This window comes from Sciurus vulgaris (assembly GCF_902686455.1).
Source record: "Sciurus vulgaris genome assembly, chromosome: 16".
NCBI lineage: Eukaryota > Metazoa > Chordata > Mammalia > Rodentia > Sciuridae > Sciurus > Sciurus vulgaris.
Window position 1 is genome coordinate 27,574,610 of NC_136477.1, and position 20,791 is coordinate 27,595,400.

General features: G+C 42.5%; 1 protein-coding gene and 1 pseudogene across 2 annotated transcripts in view; both read right to left on the reverse strand.

The window, feature by feature from the left end:
* Positions 1 to 1,260: 1,260 nt before the first annotated feature.
* Positions 1,261 to 5,452, reverse strand: LOC306647146 (CCR4-NOT transcription complex subunit 7-like; annotated as a pseudogene). The gene is made up of 3 exons: positions 5,393 to 5,452; positions 4,749 to 5,269; positions 1,261 to 1,277 (listed from the first exon to the last, which is right to left on the reverse strand). The product of its transcript is annotated as a CCR4-NOT transcription complex subunit 7-like (transcript).
* Positions 5,453 to 5,522: 70 nt separating this feature from the next.
* Positions 5,523 to 20,791, reverse strand: part of ITGA9 (integrin subunit alpha 9) — a 326,698-nt gene continuing 311,429 nt past the window's right edge. The window contains exon 28 of the mRNA XM_079116258.1: positions 5,523 to 11,016. Within this exon, the coding sequence (XP_078972384.1) occupies positions 10,918 to 11,016 (99 nt within the window). The 3' untranslated portion in view covers positions 5,523 to 10,917. The remainder of the gene's footprint in view (positions 11,017 to 20,791) is intronic.

Below are 20,791 nucleotides of genomic sequence, written 5' to 3' on the forward strand. Positions count from 1 at the left end.
AAGCACTCTACCACTGAGCCACATCCCCTGCCCTCCTGGATGTAATTTTATTTTATTTTATTTTTAGCCTGAATATACTTCTGTTTAATAAGATCTGAGATAGGAATGGTCATCTTGGTACTCAAAGGCGAAAAAAAAAAAGTCTACAAAGGGAGGGAAAGGTATTGTCTATGGTTCAGAGGATTCAAACAGAGATAAAACCTATACACAAGCAAGTGTGTCAATCAAATGATATAAAAATGAAAGGACTATTCCACGTCATGACTGCTTGTTGGCTTCCTTTTCGTATGCATTCCCTGTGCCGTTCTGCACATAGGATGAACCAGAAGCAAGGCCATACAAATGACCACAAGATTTGGCATCATCAATATGCTTTTCAAAGAACATTTCTCTCATTTTGAAAAAGGCCATTCCTGTAGGATAGGATCCTGCCTGATGTTGTGGTCCTATCCAGCTCTAACTATTGAGCAACTTCCTGTAATCCACCTTTGAGATTTTTGTAAGCCAGGTGCAGTGGCACATACCCATAATCCCAGCAGTGCAGGAGGCTGAGGCAGGAGGATTGCAAGTTCAAAGGCAGCCTCAGCAACATATCGAGGTCCTAAGCAACTCACCAAAACTCTGTCTCAAAATAAAAAGGGCTGGGGGAGTGGCTCAGTGGTTAATTGCCCCTGGGTTCAATCCCTGGTACCCCACCCAAAAAAAAAAAAAAAAAAATTAAAAGATTTTTGCAGCTCTTCATGAGGTACTTCACATCACAAGTGACATGGAAAAAGACAAAGAACCTCAAAGAAGTCAAGTTCTTCTTTGGGCAAATTAAAATTGGTCAGAATTTCTATTGAATAGCCCAAGTCATTAAAGGTGAAAGAATGGGAAAACACCTACCACGCACATGGACTCAGTAAAAAAGATATCAGATAGAGTGAACTTCAAGCCAAAGTTAGTCAGAAGGGATAAAGAAGGACATTTCATACTGCTGAAGGGAACCATAAATTAGGAAGACATAACGATCATAAATATTTATGCCCCAAACGACGACGCATCCATGTACATTAAACAAATCCTTCTCAATTCCAGGAATCAAATAGACCACAACACAATAATTCTGGGTGACTTTAACACACTGATGTCACCACGGGATAGATCCTCCAAACAAAACTAAACAAAGAAACCACAGAATTCAATAACACAATCAATAACTTAGACTTAACAGACATATATAGAATATTCCACTCATCAATGAGCGAATACACGTTCTACTCAGCAGTACATGGAACCTTCTTGAAAATAGACCATATGTTATGCCACAAAGCAGCCCTTAGTAAATGCAAAAAGGTAGAGATACTACCTTGTGTTCTATCAGATCATAATGGAATGAAATTAGAAATCAATGACAAAATAAAAAACAGAAACTACTCCAACTCCTGGAGACTAAATAATAGGCTATTGAATGAAGCATGGATAACAGAAAACATCAGAGGGAAGATAAAAATATTCTCAGAGGTAAATGAGAATGACAATACAACATATCAAAATCTCTGGGACACTATGAAAGCAGTACTAAGAGGAAAATTCATTGCATGGAGCACATTCAAGAAAAGAAAAAAGAGTCAACAACTAAGTGACCTAACATTACATCTCAAAGCCCTAGAAAAAGAAGAACAGAACAACACAAAAAGTAGTAGAAGACAGGAAATAATTAAAATCAGAGCTGAAATCAATGAAATTGAAAAAAATTAATTCAAAAATTTGACAAAACAAAGTTGGTTCTTTGAAAAAGTAAACAAAATAGATAAACCCTTAGCTACACTAATAAAAAGAAGGAGAGAGAAAACTCAAATTACTAAAATTTATGATGAAAAAGAAAATATCATTACGGATACCACTGAAATACATAACATAATGAGAAGCTACTTTGAAAATCTATATTCCAACAAAATAGAAAATCTTGAAGACATGGACCAATTTCTAGAGACATATGATCCTCCCAAACGGAACCAGGAGAACATACACAATTTAAACAGATCAATTTCAAGCAATGAAATAGAAGAAGCTATCAAAATCCTACCAACAAAGAAAATCCCAGGACCAGACAGATTCGCAGCTGAGTTCTACAACACCTTCAAAGAACTCATTCCAATACTCCTCAAAGTATTCCATGAAATAGAAAAGGAGGGAACCCTTCCAAACTCATTCTATGACGCTAGTATCACTCTGATACCAAAACAAGACAAAGCCACATCAAGGAAAGAAAAATTTAAACCAATATCTCTAATAAATATAGACACAAAAATCCTTAACAAAATCTTGGCAAATCACATAAATAAATATTTTAAGAAGATAGTGCAACACGATCAAGTGGGGTTCATCCAGGGGATGCAAGGTTAGTTGAACATCCGGAAATCAATAAATGTAATTCATCACATCAACAGACTTGGTTAAGAATCATATGATTATTTCAATAGATGCAGAGAAAGTGTTTGACAAAATACATGCTCAAAACACTAGAAAAAATAGGAAGAGTAGGAACATACCTCAACATTGAAAAGGCTATTTATGCTAAGCCCATGGCTAACATCATTCTTAATGGAGAAAAACTGAAAGCATTCCTTTTAAAAATGGAAACAAGACAGGGATGCCCTCTTTCACCACTTCTATTCAACATCATCCTTGAAATACAAGCCAGAGCAATTAGACAGACCAAGGAAATTAAAGGAATATGAATAGGAAAAGAAGAACTTAAGTTGTCGGTATTTGCCGATGACATGATTCTATATTTACAGGATCCAAAAAACTCCACCAGAAAACTTCTAGACCTAATAAATGAATTCAGCAAAATAGCAGGATATAAAATCAATACACGTAAATCTAATGCATTTCTATTCATAAGTGATGAAACATCTGAAAGGGAAATGAGGAAAACAACTCCGTTCACAAGAGCCTCAAAAAAAAAAAAAAAAAAAAAACAACTTGGGAATGAATCAATTTACCCAAAGAGGTGAAAGATCTCTACAATGAAAACTATAGAATATTAAGGAAAGAAATTGAAGAAGACCTTAGAAGATGGAACGATCTCCTGTGTTCTTGGATAGGCAGAATTAATATTATCAAAATGGCCATACTTCCCAAGGCGCTATACAGATTTAATGCAATTCTAACTAAAATCCCAATGACATTTCTCATAGAAATAGAGAAAGCAATCATGAAATTCATCTGGAAGAACAAAAGGCCAAGAATAGCCAAAGCAAGCCTGGGCAGGAAGAGTGATACAGGAGGTATCACTATACCAGACCTTAAACTCTACTATAGAGCAATAGTAACAGAAATGGTATGGTATTGGCACCAAAATAGACAGGTAGACCAATGGTACAGGATAGAAGACACGGAGATATACTCACATAAGTACAGTTTTCTCATACTAGACAAAGGTGCCAAAAACATACAATGGAGAAAAGATAGCCTCTTCAACAAATGGTGCTGGCAAAACTGGAAATCCATATGCAGTAAAATGAGATTAAATCCCTCTCACCCTGTACAAAGCTCAACTTAAAATGGATCAAGAATCTAGGAATTAGACCTGAGACCCTTCACCAAATAGAAGAAAAAGTAGGCCTGAACCTCCATCATGTTGGCTTAGGACCAGACTTCCTTAATAAGACCCCCATAGCATAAGAAATAAAAGCAAGAATCAACGAATGGGATGGAGTCAAACTAAAAAGCTTTTTCTCAGCAAAGGAAACAATAAATAATGTGAAAAGAGAGCCTATAGAATGGGAGAAAATCTTTCCCACACACACTTCAGACAGAGCACTCATCTCCAAAGTTTACAAAGAACTTAGAAAACTTTACACCAAAAATACAAAGAACCCAATCAATAAATGGGCCAAGGAGCTGGGCAGACACTTCACAGAAGATGATAAACTGGTGATCAACAAATATATGAAAAAGTGCTCATCATCTCTATTAAGTAGAGAAATGCAAATTAAAACCACCCTAAGATTTCATCTAACTCCAATTAGAATGGCTATTATCAAGAATACAAGCAATAATAATTATTGGTGTGGGTGTGGGGAAAAAGGCCACTCATACATTGCTGATGGAGCTACAAATTGGTGCAGCCACTCTGTAAAGCAGTGTGGAGATTCCTCAGAAAACTTGGAAAGGACCCACCATTTGACCCAGCTATCCCACTCCTCAGTTTATACCCAAAGGACTTAAAATCAACATACTACAGTGATGCAGCCATGTCAATGTTCATAGGAGCTCAATTCACAATAGTTAGATTGTGGGACCAACTGAGATGCCCCTTCAGTTGGTGAATGGATAAGGAAACTGTGGTACATATACACAATGGAATATTACTCAGCCATAAAGAAGAATAAAATTATGGCCTTTGCTGGTAAATGAATGAAGTTGGAAAATATCATGCTAAGTGAAATAGGCCAAGCCCAAAAAACCAAAGGCCAAATGTTTTCTCTGATAAGTGGGTGATGATACATAATGAGTGGGGGTGGCAGGGGAAGAATAAAGGAACTTTGGATGGTGTAGAGGAAAATGGGGTGGATGGGGGAAGGAAAGAGAATGAGACAGACATCATTACCCTATGGACATGTATGATTACACGAATGGTATGAAGCTACATCGTGCACAACCACAGAAATGAAATGATGTACCCCATTTGTGTACGATGAATCAAAATACAGTCTGTAAAAATAAAAAAAAATTAAAATTAAAATAACTCCCCCCACAAAAAGATGAATAAATAAATAAATAGCCCAAGTCATAACTTGTGAAATGATAACCACTGGACCCCTTCACAGAAGACCAATCCTGAAATCATAAGAAGTTCTGCAAAGTACTGGGTCTCAATTCCTCCCTCCTCATGTTACTTAAACTGGATACCAGATGTCGTTAGAGTTCAGGGCATATACAGCCTCCATCAACTTAGATTTAAAATTACACTGCCAGGTTGAAGTTCCTGGAGGGTCTTCTCCTTGTTCGTTCATGTCAGTCGTAGCTGAATCATCATTAATTATCCTTAACAAGTCTACATTACATTGCAGTAGTTGGTACTGATAGTGTTACTCCTGAATTCTCCAATGGGCCTTGCAACCACAACCTGGAAACTCGGTGTCCATAGCAACATAATCATATTTTTGGGAAACTGACAAATTTTCTTCATTTCTTCATCCAGGTTACAAGCCCACACTTCACAGATTCCTTGGCTATGAGTTACAGTTGCTGCAGGTATACCAAGGGCATCAGGAATCTAGATGGAAGCCACAAAATGTTATATTTGATTGCAGATTTGTTGGATAAAATACTTTGTTCTTTGTGTACCTGTGTCTCTGTCTCTGAGCTTCAACTCCAGGAGGAGTTGCCTCCTCCTCACCAAAGAGGCAGCACCTGGTGGTGGTGGCAGGGGAGGTATTGGTGGTAGTAGGTGCCCCATAGACCCGGCTCACCCAGCAACTTGGAAAGAGAAGCCAGAGTCGCACCACACCGTGGCTTCTCACATGTCCTCCTGGATGTCATTTTATTTAAAAATAATTTGCATGTTTCCTTGTTACAGAAGGAAAAAAAATGCTTACTGTAGAAAACTAAAACTCAGATAAGTAAAAACAAAACATAAAGCAAAGACTGACAATCCCATCTACTTAAAGACAACCATGACTAAACTATGTCTACCTTTTCGTACCTCTTTGTGGTGTATGTGTGAATTTTAACAATAAAGGCAGTAAAAGAGATTTTAATCTATGCAAAAGTCATTAAGTGATGAAATAGAAAGCAAAAATCAACAGACTTGATTGGTACAGACAAAAGTCTATTCTTGAAAAAGACCAGTGTGATAGGTGGATCTTTGTTGGTTGTATCAAGGGAAAAAAGAAAAACATATGAATGAACAATATCTGGGTTAAGAACAAAGATATAACTAGGCAGGTGGAGATTAAAAAAAAAATCTAAGAAAATACAATAGCTGTAAATGTGAAAGATTACTATCAAAGAGCTCCTGGAGAATTGCTTAGGACTGGGGGTCATACACGAGAGAAGTCTATGAACAACCAGGATTGCTGCCTGTTTAATGTGGGCACATTTATCTCCAGATTGAGATCCGAGGTGTAGCCCCAGGAGGTCAAGGACTGGGAACAGTTCAGCCACACCAAGAGAACTGCTCATGTGGAATTTAGATGGACATTGATGTGCTCTTTAATGTTCAGGTTTGATTATACCCAAGAAAGTTCTTCTTAGCAGAGAAATTACAGACTGAACTCCTGAATCATTTGCAGTCATTTTTGTTTATTCCAAACATGTATTTTTGTAAACCTGACATTTCTCAAACAGTGCAAGTGAATTAGAAGTGACTGCATAGACTTTACTAAATGAGACATCATACAGAGGAACACCCATCCCACCAAGATTCCTCAGCAGAAATGTACGTGGATGCCTCAAGAAAGTTCTCTAAGTGGAGAGCGCGTGAGTGCCTGCCATGCGATTAATCACTCGTAAAGCTTTTAAACTTACGCTGCCAGTCACACCGTGCACATTAGAATTAAAAGCAAAACACCTTAACAAATTCTGAAATCTAGATCATTGTGCTATAAGGCATTGCACCATGTTGGGAAATTTGTTCCTTATCCCTCCCATGTGCCAAAAAGTCAGAAGACATTCTAGGAGGTTCAATGTGGCCCTATTGGCTCTGTCTCCTCCCTTTAGCCATTCTTTGTTTTAAATATTCTTGACTGTATATATTACTACCCTATAGATCAAAACAAGATCAACTAAAACATCAGCTAAAACTGCACACATGGAGTACTTCTGAAATAATGCTCACTTCTGCCTTCTGTCTGCTAAAGGCACCGTTTCTCCCAAATGGGCAAAAAAACAAAAAAATTTTTGTTATGCTGGGGATTGAACCTAGGGCCTCGCACATGTTAGACAAGTGCTTTGCCACTAAGCTATATCCTTAGCCCATTCCCCTAATAAGAATTCTTTGTAGCACCTATAAACTCTGGGAAACTGGAACCAGGGAATTGGGCCTGGTTCACCAGGTGTACATTTCACAGGTAGTCAGGCATAACTGCATTACCTGGCCATAATGCCTTACCCAAAAAATAAAAGTCATGAATAACCTTTAAAAACCCACCATGCTGGGGTTCAACGGGCACCTGGGTCATGAGAAATCTACCAGGATTGTGCATGGAAGACAGGCCCCAGGTGTTTAGTTGTGAACACTCAACTAAAAGGTGTTTCTATTTCTTGTCAACCTCCTTACTTTTGCATCTAGAACTGCAGGTTACACATGATTTGGTGGAAGAGGACTTTCTAAAAGTTTGCTGAACCTCTGAACACTGGCAGTGCTGAGAGGTTTCCTGAGGTGCTCGCTGCCCAAGGACACCTCAGTGGCAGTGATTCTGGATGTGCCTGTCCATCACCACAAAGCCAATGGACATGGCTCCCTCCTACAAGCATCCCTTCCATCTGAACTTCATGGCTTCTTCTTAATGACAGGTCCAGGGCTCACTTTGAGTAATAAATAAATTGAACATAAGAGAATCATTTTTGGAAAAGGGGCATTATTTTGCTCAATTTCTACAAAGTTTCTTTTTCATATTTAAAAAAGCATGTCAGTCCTTCAATAGCTGATTAAAACCATAATGAACACACAACTAAAAGGTGAAGCAGACTGGAATAATGGTACCCAAGAGGATATGTGCAGATTCCACAATGAACTCATCGTAGCACAAGAAGGGTGGAATGGGATACATGGTGGGATTTTGAGAGAATTCTTGGAAAGGTAACACCGACACACTAGCCAGTCCTGTCTGCCTCCCCCTGACCCCAAGACTAAGGAGAGCTTTGGGCTGGACTGGAGCTGGTGAACTGCCCAGAGCACTCCAACATGTCTGACTTCTTTCTCCATCACTGTGCTAAGTGACTACCTCTCAGTCCCTGTAGCCCCACCTGCCACTCAGCAGGATCTGACAAGAGGCACCATCCTTTCCCAGATAGGTCCTTGGGTGGCTTCAGGTATTTGCTCCTGGTGGTATCAAGTATAGTTCTCTTACAAACTGCCTTATGGAGTCTTAGTGACCTCCAGAGTTTGTAACCACTCAAGAAGGTCTACTATTCAGAACTAAGCCTGGATCTCAGCTCCAGGACTGCCCACCCTTCCCCAAACCGGGATTTGCCTTCTAGCTGGCAGGACTGAGGGCTTTGTGAGTCACCTTTCTACACTGTGACCGATGTGTCTGAACCGTTTGCAGGAAGCAGGTTAGTGATGATAAATGAGTTTGGCCAAAGCTGCTGATGGAGTTGTCCTGGGTTTACCACCTAAGAATCCTAAATGATTTGCCAAAGGAAAGCATGGCAAAATCAATGAGAGTCCATCAAAGGAAATTTGCAAATGGAGTCTCATAACCAAGTCTACACTCTACGTCCATGGCAGGAGGGCTTGCCATGCTGAGGCCCAACATGCCTGTGGTGTTCCATGGGAACCCTCTGGCACCTATCACAGTGCCCAACACACAGCAGGACCCCCATATGTGGCCACTGAAGGAGCGACCAAAACCTACTCCAACACTTCCTTTCAAATACATTTTTTTAGTTGTTGATGGACTTCTACTTATTTATACATGTTGCTGAGAATCAAACCCAGTGCCTCACACATGCTAGGCAAGCACTCTACCACTGAGCTGCAACCCAAGCCCTTCATATTGCTTTTGATAAAATTCACAAACTGTGTGAGAACTAGCTTTGCCTGATCCTGCCTTGACCCTCCACCTCTGCCCCACAGTTAGAAGCAATATCCCTGACTTCTAGGTTCAGCTTAGCTCATGGCTTTTGCTGTCCATTCTCATGTCCACCAGGAAGGGAAGCATGACATTATCTTCCTGTACCAATCACTGCAAAATAACAAGAAACCAAAAGACGTACACTCCACGCCAGGTTTGTACCTGCCTGGGACGCTCATGATTTGACCAAAACTTCAGATATATTTGCAAGTACTAGCCAAGAAAGTGTATAGAAATGTGTACAGAAAACCTGTGTCCCCTGAAGTTGTCTTTTCAACAGTATTCAGAGACACCTAGCATACTAGTGTCCAGTAAACAAGGTGCTAAAAGAAAGATTCTTGATCTTGTATATTATTTCATGCCCAGACAACACCATCTGTATGTAGCTGGGGCTTTAGCAGGCTCTAATAAGTCATTGAGACCCATTGTCAGACCCTCTGCTTAGCCCCATTTTCTGTCTTGTTAGATGGTTATCCAGCAATGGGGACAGCAGCCATAGCTGCTCATGGCTACTGAGAGTTCACCAGGGGCCAGGTGCAATACTGAGCACACTCCATCCAGCCTGTCAGTGCCCTTTTGGATAATCACACTGCACTTAGAACTGGGCAGCATGACACCAAATACTGTCAAAATAGCTTGCATTCTGATGGCCATAACTCAGCATTCACTCAGGTGGGAGACCAGGGGCACATCAGTACTCTGCTCAGATCTCTGCATCATTTATTTTGCACCACGTCTGTCTGTCTAGGTTGAGGCTACACCTGCAGCTCCCCTATGGAGGAGAGAGCTATCTACCCCCAGACCCTGGGCTGTGGAAATACCAAAGGTCCACTGGCTTGTCTCCAGCTGGGACAACTCTGAGGCATAACTTGCCCTGAAATGGCCCCTTTGCCTGGCTTCCTCCCTGCCTGGTCTTACTTCCCCTCCTCCCTCACTGGTATCCACCCCCGTGCCCCTTTAACACTTCCTTAATAAGTTACTTGCAAATGAATCCTGTTTCAGCATCTGCTTCTTGGGAATTCCACCTAAAACACTTGAAATAATCATAGCAATTTTAAAGGACAGTTGAATGTCATCTCTAAGAAGGAATCTACAATTAGCATGAATTGGCATTGCAGGAGTGCCAGGAAATGGAGACCTCTGAACTAAAGGGACCATGGACCATGGAAGGCAATGCCTTATAGCTTTCAGAATCAGGTCTTTGTGTGCGGGGCACTGATTGAGTCCTGGTGGTGTGTGAATGCTGATACATGGCATCCAGGATATGCCACCTTGAGGTTTACCAGATGACCAAATGGCATCGCTCCAAGCTTTCATCTGTCAATTCAAACAGAAGGAAGGGGAGATGTCTGCTGCACAGAGGTGACACAGAACAGACTTGCTGCTAGGAATCAGGTTTTCCATCCAAATTCCTGTCGAGGATCTTCTATCGAAAGGTACAGATGAAAAAGCACTTATAGTTCTTTAGCACAGGACTCCAAAACTTGACTCCAGGCAATAAAGATGAGAAGTGTCTTGGGGGTCTTGCCACATTCACAGTTTCTATGTGGCACTGTTTGCTCAGTGGATTTGTTTCATGAGGTTTCTTCAGCTTATTTTATCTGCAAGTTTTTTTTTTTTTTTTTTTTTAACAGCAAGTTCCAAAGTACAATAAGATTTTTTGTCCTTTAAATTTTGTATACAGGTACATATACTTCCAAGATTTCAGGCCAGATATCAGTGCTTGATTGAATTATATAACTATTTAATAGAAATAATAAAACATTGATACAAATATAAAGACATAATCAGTATAAAAGGCTTATATTTATAAAAATACTTTTAGGTAACAGTTTTCCCCTGAGGGTTGACCACGCATGTTGCATCCATAAATATTGCTCGGCTCTGTAGCTTGTTTCCAAAGTTCAGAGTTCATCTTCAGAAGGAAGTGGTGGTGGCTCCGGTCATGTGACCTGGCTGAAGTGGCTGCCTGGGCCTGGCACCTGGGCTTGACACAATGAGGAAGAGAACAGCATCAGTGGGGCCTCCGAAAAATCTGGAGAAGATTTTTTTTCTTCCAAATATGGAAGATACAAAGATCGAGGACGATGGGCCAGTGATTGGGTCATGTGACAGGTGAGGCAGGTCACTGGTTTTTCTGGACCCAGTCCCAACTGTCTTCGTTCTCTTTCCGGTTCTTCTCAGCTTCAATAATTTCTTTGTACCTCCTGCGGAAGAAGCCCATCTAAAAGGCAAAAAGAGGAAGAGCCGGATTAGTAATGATGGAGGATTGGCTATTTTGATTCCAAGGCATCCTGGCCTATGAGTAGGCGGGCTGACCCTCATAGGTCTGAGAAGGCTCCGGAACATCTCAGATGAGAAAACACACTGGCAAGAGAAGCATTATGTGGAGCCACTTTCAAAATGCATGGACATTCTGCAGGCTATCTTGTGGCAAGTTGTATGTTCCTTGAAATATGCTTCTGGTATACTGTTTCTCAAACTGGGGGCTGGGAGCCCTAGTTACTGAGAGTTATTCACAGATGTTTGGGAGTAAGAAAAATTTGGGAAATACTGCATTCTTTCTTCTAGAGATTTGTAATCTACAGTAGAAGAGCAAAGCATCTGATAACTCTGGTGGGAAACAAACCCAGGGGTCTAACATTTTCCCAGCTTATTCAATTTTTGATAAACTTATTAATATCCTGAGAGGTATTAGTCATGTGTGGAACAATTTGACAAATAATGCTCTGATGTGGTAGGCTTTTCAAAGCATCTGCAGGTCTGCATTCTACCTTGCTATCATCTAGATCTTTCTCTCATGCCTGTGGAACTTGTGAGGTCTTAGTAGCAGAGTCATCAGCGTAGACTCCGGAGCTGATTCTAGTGGCAGCTTAGTTGTGAAAAAAACTGCCTCCTCTTGTGATGTTGATTTGTTTTTTCTTTGTGGTGCTGGGGATTGAACCCAGGGCCTTGTGCTTCTGAGGCAAGCACTCTATCAACTGAGCTATATATATTCCCCAGCCCTTGAATTTGGTCTTATGACATTTCACATACGCTAAGACAGTTTCCAGTTTTTCTCACGCAAACATCATAGGAACTACTGCCAAGCATTAAGCAACTTTTCTGTAGACCAGAGCTCACCTTTTCTTCCATGCCTGGAGAGACCTGGCATCTCTTGTCCTTTGCTAACCAGCATTAGAGGCCTCTGTTCTGAGGTCAGACATCCCTCCTCTGTCTGCCCTTATCCATGGCTCACTTTAGTGGGTGCACAAATATCCCGGGGTTCCCTCTCTCCTGGGCTGGGAGAACCCTCATAGGCATGTATTACACATTTTCCCAGTGGGTCTTGCCCACGGTAGTGACCAGCTCCATACCACACCTGTACTGCTTCCTTCCTGTCCCTGTCTCACTTCCCTTTCCCTCAAGTTTTTTGGAGCTCACCTCCCAAATAAATGAGTTGCATTCAAGTCCTTGTTTCAGTTCCCTTGAATAGGGGAATTCAAACAGTGGCACACACTTGACCTGCTTCTGGCAGGCCTGCTACAGCACAGGTTTTGGCACCACAAGATCATTAACTTGTAATTGCCACTGTCATATTTGAAAACCCTTGAGATGAACCATCTCTGCAGTTTGCTGCCAACAGTGAGTGTAAATAAAAAGCCTGCCCTAAACAAATCATGCAGCAAACCCAGTTCTCACAGGCACACTTAGTGTCTTTGTTGTGTATGTGTCCTCTAGCTTCTTCCCTACAAGCCATGCATTCAAGGAAGCATCCATAGTCACTGTATGAGTTCATTTTTCCATGCTATAATGAAATACCTGAGCCTGGAAACTGGATAAAGAAAAGAGGTTTCTTTAGCTAACAGTTTGGGAGGCTGAAAGTCCCAAAGAGGGCAGAACCACTGGTTTAGTCTCTAGTGAGGGCCTCATGGTAGATGGTATCATGCTGGTAGCCTACATAAGAGAGAGAGATCCCAAGTTCCCCCAAAGTAGAGGAAGCAGGTAGAGAACAGGAATTGCTAGGTAGCACCATCTCCCTATTGTCCAGAAGAGGGGGTCACTGGCCAATGTGAACATGAGAACTGTCAAGAGAGCTGCCAGGTTATTTCCCACACTGCCAAAGGAACCCTGAGCATTTGCTTCAAGTGGAGTTGCCAAGGAAGCATAGTTTGAATGACTGGAGGGTGGAGGGGTCAGAACCTTCCTTAAAACACCTGGCCAGAGTCCCATGTCTTGAGCTTCAATCATGAGACCACTTCTGTAAAGAGACACTGAATTCCTGGTGTCTCCAGCCCTAGAGGTTTCTTCCCAGCATAAAAGCATGTTCATCAGAACCCAACCTTCTGACATCCCCACTCATGCACTTTTCTCTCTTTAAATCTCAACCACCTTCTTCCTTCTACAGGGGATGAGGAAAGGGGACTTGACCTGAATATTCTGGATAATTAGAAAAAGTTACTGGGTGAGGAACCAGAAAAGCAGAGCAAGACTCAATGGGAAGATGAAAAGTCTCCCTGAGAAGCTACTGCTTGAACTATTCTTTAGAGATGAAGATGTGGGTGGCTAGATGTCTCCTTTGTTGAGAAGAATACACTTAGGAAACTGGAGCTGGATGTAACACAGAAATGAGAGTCTTCAGTTCACACCTCTGGATGCTGATAGTGTAGAGTCTCAATAATCCCAGCTGACTCAGTTTTAATTGCAGAGAAATAACATATCCCGACTGCAGCATGAATCAAGTCAAATGGCCACAGGCGGCTCCCATGTAAGCTTCTGATTTGTCTTAGGACTCCTTGAGGGCAGGACTTGTACCTTTTATCCCAGGTCTTAGCATCATGCTGTCCTTGGTACCAGTGCTAAGTCATAAAAATGACCACAATTCTTCATGCTCCAGTGTCCCTGCCCTTAACCAAATGTCTGCAGCTATTTCATGGGGCTCTTGACTCGGGACCAGCCTTGACTCTTTGCCAAGGCTTGCTTCAACAGTTGGGTGTGAGGGAGGTGACACTGTATCTGAAGCACCAAGGGGCCTTGCACACTGCCAGTTACTTTCTCAGAATCTTTCCCTGCCTCCATGCAAACAGAGGGGTCCAGCCTGTTGAACAATGACACACCCCAGTGAAGGCCCTCCCAGACCAGTCAGTCTAACTGTCTGCAAGTGCACATGAGAGTCCAGCAGAGACGGAAGAGCACCCAGGTGAGCTGGGTTCGTGTTGCCAGCTACCGAGATGGCTGCTACTTTCAGGCCACTGGACTTTAGGGTGGCTGGCTGTGCAGCCTAAGTTAGCTGGTATAGAACTCAGTTACTTGTTGGTTGACTTGGTGAATGAATCAGAGGATTCTAGACGTAAAGGGCATCAATGTGCCTTGTCCTGCAGAAACAGAATCTCTAGGGAGGAAAAAGTTGGTTCACTTCTAGCCACACTCGTGTACGGATCTGCTATAGTGTGTAAACCACCAAGTGAGGATGTAGAGCACTTAACTAGTCCAACTGGTGCTCACACGTGGCTCTCCCGTGCTCATGCTTTTCTTTCCTTCCTTTCTCCCTCTTTTTCTTTTTTTGTTTTTGTTTTTGTTCAGTGCTGGGGATTGAACCAGGGCCTCATGCGTGCTAGGCTCGTGCTCATGTTTTCATGGATTTCATCCTTGTTTCCAACACAGTGGAGGCTCTGTTATCTCTCCCAGGCATCCAGAAGCAAGCTCTCTTCTTTTAGTGGGAGAGTGGTGTTGGCATTAGGCCTGAACACCCCAGTTGGCAGCACCTACTGAGCTGCTCTCAGAAAACGCCTTGTATGAGGATGTAGGGGAAAACGTACACTCAGACACTGTTGGTGGGACTGCAAATTAGTACAACCACTCTGGAAAAACAGTTTGGAGACTCATCAAAAGACTGGGAATGGAACCACTATATGACCCAGGTATCCCACTCCTTGGTGTATATCCAAAAGAACTAAAATCAGCATACTGTGGGGATACAGTCACTTCAGTGTTTATAACAGTGCAAGTCATGATAGTCAAGTTATGAAAACAGCCTAGGTGCCTGTCAACAGACAGATGGATAAAGGAAATGTGGCATATACACAATGGAGTTTTACTCAATCATAAAGAAGAATGAAATTAAGTCATTTGCTAGTAAATGAATGGAATTGGAGAATATCACGCTAAGTGAAATAAGGCAGACGCAGAACACTATAAGGGTTGAATTTTTTGTCTCCTATGCAGAAGCTAGAAAGAAATGAGGAATTAACAAAAAAGAGACGGATCTCATCTTATGAAAACAGAAGGCCAGTGGAGTAGATGGGAAAGAGGAGGAACACTGGAATGAAATTAACCAAACTATGTCATGTGTATGAAGACCTCATCCTATAAATTTCACTTTTATGTATTTTATGCACCAATTAAAAACAACAACAACAACACACACCAGAAACATCCTTGCAAGCTCCATACCCCACTCGAGCACTGTTCCCAACACAACCTGCATGTAACCTCTTGGATGGAAGGTCGTTGCTGCCACTGATGTACATCAGTCTTCTCTGGAGCCCGAAGATCGTTTCTCAAAACAGGATGCACTCTCATGAGTAGGTGCTCAACTCAGCAATATAGTCTGAGCACTGTGTAGGCAGGGTGGGGTGCCAGGCGCATCAGGGATGTATGTATTTGTTATAACTATTTCCCAACAGATGGCAGCAGAGTGTCTTATTCGGACAAAATCATTAGATGTCCTGATTTTTCTGACAGATGGAAATAAAGGGTCTTGAAGAAGAGGTTGCTATTGACTAGTTGGCCCAAAAGTGCCATATGGTCTAGTGGTGGCCCTGTCAAACTATATTGTTTCTCATGTGATAAAATCACTTCTATTTCAGGACAGGAGCATGTTACTCTCGTGCTTTGGTTTAGAGCCTGGTTCTGGCTTTGATATGAAGCCCATTGACAGACAGCATTGGTTCCCCAAGCAATGGTCATCCCAGGCCTACCTGGTGCTGTAAGGACCTACTCGGAAGAGATGTAGAACAGAGATGTGGCAAAGGAGCTCAGAGTCCCGATTACTATACAAGTTCCAACTAAACTCCCCTGTGCCATAGGAAGGTCATTTCTGACTCCAAGTCCCAGTGTCTTTGTTTCTGCCCCAAAGATCAAGGACATCCTTGGACCTCTTCCAGCCCTGATACAGGATGACAACTCTTTCTGCTGCTCTTCAAAGAAAATTCAGAGTTTCTAACTGTAGGCCACATTACTATACACTTTAGAGTCATACCAAGGTGGGACAAGATACAGAATTCTTGACCAGTATGGATTTTTCTCAAAGATTTTTAGAAAATGGAAATCTCAGTTTTTGAAAAAAAAAAGTAATATAGTTTAATAATATTTAAAATAATTATGAGGCATTTGAATTCACAAAACATGCTGTTACAGTCATTGACTTTTATAGGCTTTTGAATTATGGTGTTTTAATCTCAACTTTACTGATGAGGAAAGTAGACAAGCTTTGAAGGAGCTGAAGCTCTTGATCAGATATAAGTGTCAGAGTGAGGCTTATTGTGTAAGTCCAGAACTTTTAGATAACATAGTGACCTAGAATTTTATCAGGAATGGGGAAAATATCAATCCTATTGTAAAAAAAGTCAGAATGAACAATCCATGAGAACAAGTCACCTAGAATAATTTCCAAGAACCAGAGAGAGTTCTAAGTACCCTGTAGGTGTAATATTGTGCTCAACTGGTCTCAATAAACACAAATCAACAAATCAAGAACAGATCTTCCTAGCTAACATTTTCTAACAAAATGTCAGTTAAGAATGGGGCAGTGGAAAACAACTTATCAAGGTTTTTTGCCATCCCTTGAGATAAATGATAATGACTCTGGTCAGGTGTGGTGGCACATGCCTGTAATCCCTGAGACTTGGGAGGGAGGCTGAGATAAGAAAAATCACAAGTTCAAGGTCAGCCTCAGCAACTTAGAGAGACCCTGTCTCAAAAGAAAAAATAAAAAGGATTGGGGATAGAGCTCAGTGGTAAAATCCCCTGGGTTCAATTCCCAGTACTTTAAAAAAAAAAAAAAAAAAAAAAAAAAAAAAAAAAAAAAAAGGACTGACTTTTAATCATCTAACAAGTACTTCTACCTAAGGGACACTTGTTCTATATTATAACTCTGAATCTCTGCTAGAGGAGGCCCACAAGACCCTTCAATCTGCTGTGAAGTCTCATAGCTACTGTATGTACAGCTATTCCCACCAATTCCAGTGGTCAATACACCCCAAAGTTAAGAGAGAGAAAATCAGTTTGAGAGAGAAAATCAGTTCACCCGTCAGGCATGTCTGACTAGAAATGTTGCCTCCTTCCTTTCTTTTATGTATCTTCGCATCATAAAAATTTGCAAACTGGCTTAGGGACTTATAGAGAGTTCTTAAGGATCATAATCAAGAGAATTCTCCAATAAGCTGTGAGAGCCAGAAAACTGAAAGAACACACAGAAGTTAGACCCTATAAGCAGGGAGGAAAAAAAAAACCAAAAACTATTGTTAGTAAGTAGAGAATCAGGAACATGATGTTTTCCTTTTTTGGGGGGGTGTAGAGGGGGGGTACCAGGGATTGAACTCAGGGGCACTTGACCACTGAGCTACCTTCCCAGCTCCCCAGACCTATTTTGTATTTTATTTAGAGACAGGATCTCACTGAGTTGCTTAGTGCCTCACTTTTGCTGAGGCTGGTTTTGAACTCCCAATCCACCTGCCTCAGCCTCCCCAACTGCGGGGATTACAGGTGTGAGCCACGGTGCCCAGCTGTATTTTCTTTCTAAAAATCATCCACCTGCTTTATTGAGGCATGACTGACAATATTTAAAGTGTAAAATGTGATATTTTGCTACATGCATACATTATGAAATAATTACTTCAATCAAGATAATTAATATACCTGTCACCTCACATCATAACCATTTTTTGTATGTTTGGTGAGAACACTTTATAAAGATCTGTTCATAGCCAATTTTAAGTATCTGTTTATAAATTATCATGTTTCATATTAAAGTATGTGTATATTATAAAGCAGAAAGCATACTTAACAATTATGTTACATCAAGACATGAAGTGCATTTCCCTCCCCCAGGCCTCCCTCGGCACACATACCCGCTTCTGTTAGTATTCATGGGTATTTGGGAGAAAACTTTGAGAAGTGCCAGGCAAATCTGCTCTCGCTGCCAACTGAGCCCACACCAAGGCTGCCCGGAAACGATTAATGATGAGGTTAAGTTGTACCCACAGCAGTCCACACTCGCCTCCCATCCGATGGAGCCAATGTTTTCCTGAACTTTTTCTGGAACCTTCTGGGGCTTGTTCTGCTGCTTGAGGGGCAAGAAGCTCTGTTTATAACTATTCTGTTTGTAGCAGAAGAAACAGAAATCCTAGAAGAGGAGACTTCAGCCAAGCTTTGCTCGGCTGGAGGCCCAAGGAGCAGTGTGCTTTCTGGTTTTGTGCCTGCGCTGATCCTAACGGGGGCCTTCCTGAAATGCAGCTTCCTGAAATGTTCTGACAGACTTACACAATCTTCTGATATAACCTTGTATCAAAAGCCTTCCAGGGGCTGGGGTGGTGGCTCAGTGGTAGAGCACTTGCCTAGCATGTGTGAGGCCCTGGGTTCGATCCTCAGCACCACATAAACATAAAATATAAAGGTATTATGTCCACCTACAACAACAACAACAACAACAAAATTAAAAAAATAAAAGCCTTTCAGAAAACTTCTAGGGAAACAGCAGATTTCCCCTGAAAAGCTCTATGAGTGGTTGCTGTATGAGGCAGGGGACCTAGGAGACGTGGCCTGACAGGATTCTGGGGGTGCTAGCCTTGGAGCATGAGCCTCTTCCTTCCCAGCCCCCTCGGGGTGAGGGGGATGGGTGAACAACTACAGGACATCTGGTGTCTTGGGGGACATCCCTCCCCCACTGGCCTTCCAGTTGCTTCCTGGGCAGCCGTTTCAGGGACCTTGGATTAGTCCTTCTTTGGAATAACTCAAGGCCTCATGTTTACCAGTCTCTTCAGTTACTTGACTATTTACACGGCATGTCTCTGTCTGGAGATGTCAACAATGCGACATCAGACCAATATTTACTTCCAAACATAAACAAACCCCCGCTGAAGTCCTTTGGCACATGGTTTGAATTGAGGCAGTGTGAGGGCATGTGTGTGCATGTGAGTGCAATTGTGTGTGTGTGTGTGTGTGTGATTTCATGCGGGGATCACCAAGCCTTGCATTCTCTGGGCCATTCCACAGAGGCAGTTGTCTAAGGGTTTCTGAGGTCAGAAGTAATGCTGTCAAATACAGACCATGAGCCCAAAGAAAGCCCCAACACAGCAGGCGCTCGGAGGGCCGATAGTGAGCTGGAGGCGGCCTCCTGTGAGCATCGACCAACACGGCCTGCAGGCTGCCTATTCTCCACTTAAGAAGCAGGCCCGGGGCTTTGGGGAAGACAGCCACAGAACTGGCAGAGCAATGGAACTTGGCTCTGCTGCAAGCCATCTTGGTTAGCAAAAGGGTCAAGCAGGGGAGAGGAAAAGAGATGGAGGGTCCTTGGCTAAAAGCAATGGAGGAGGATTTCTCCTTCACTGAGTTGGGGGCAAACTGCACACAAATAGGGACAGGAGGGAAGAGTAGATGGAGGGACAGAGAGGAGAGGAAAGGGAAAGTGGGGATCTTTGTTCTAAAGGATCCCCGGGACCCCAGCATCTCCTTGCTGTCTTTCCACAGAGCTCAGGCTGGCTGGTGTAATGAGTTCAAAGTATTTCTTAATGGTGCAAGTTACAAAGTTCTGCCTGCTACCTTTGAGCAATTAAACTTTCTCCTCATAAACAGGCCTTTATGAAGGAGGCACGAGGCCCAGGCATCTTCAAACCCAGTTGGGAGCTGAAGGAAAGGAGAGGGGACTCATCTGGGTTTTTTTTTTCCCCCCTTAGAAGAGTTTCATATTTCAAAGTTTTCTTCTTGCACGGTGGTTTGGCAAGCTAGTGTAATCTTTGCACATAAAATTTAAATTATGGCTCCCAGTGTCTGCTAACATCTCGGCTTTGGGCAGGCTGATTAGGATCCATTTCAGTATTTGAAGAAGGGTCTGGTTAGCTTGGGGCCCCAGTGTGGCTTTTGTGTGGAAGCCAGGGATAGTGGACGCCAAGCACGAGAGAGTGACTGAGGTGCAAGCAGGGGCCTTGTGGAAGGTCCTGGGGGAGCTGAGGAGGCAGAGGCAGGGAGGAGGCCGAGCTCACCTGGAGTTCAGCTCTGAAGAAGGCATTGGCTGCCCTACCAGGCATTTCTGTTGCAGAAAAAACATGTGTACACGTAGGATCAGCCAGGAGCTGGTGTCCCAGGCCAAGTCCTGCTTGGCCCTCAGGGTTCCACTCAGCCACCATCTCTAGTCACTAAACTGCCTCTCTCAGAGAATTTCAAGATTGCATGAAGGACCAGGCATGGTGGCTCATGCCTGTAATCCCAGCAACTTGGGAGGTGAGACAGGAGGATCGGGAGTTCAAAGCCAGCCTCAGCAATAGTGAGGCACTAAGGAACTTAGTGAGACCGTCTCTAAATAAAATACAAAATAGGGCTGGGGATGTGACTCTGAGGTCGAGTGCCCCTGTGTTCAATCCCTGGTATCCCACTCAAAAAAAAAAAAAAAAAAAAAAAGATTGCATGAAGGCTCTGTTGCTCATCTCTGTCCCCTTGCCCAGGGCTTGCCACCTGGCAGGGACCCAGTACTGTCTGTTAAATGAAGGCACCGGCCATCTTGTGAGTATGGGGTATGCAGCTCCGCAGGCCCGTGGGTAGTCTGAGTGCAGAAGCTCCACCGGCTGCTTTACTTAGCATTAGTACCATGTCAGGATTCATTTCTTATGAACCACTTTGGGCTGACCACGAGGTCAAGGCAGGGCAAGCAACCACAGGTAGCAATGTTAAGAGCTACTGTAAAAGGAAATCAAGAGGCATGCCCTGTGAAGGGAAGAGGACTTGAACCCTGGCCACCTGTCTTC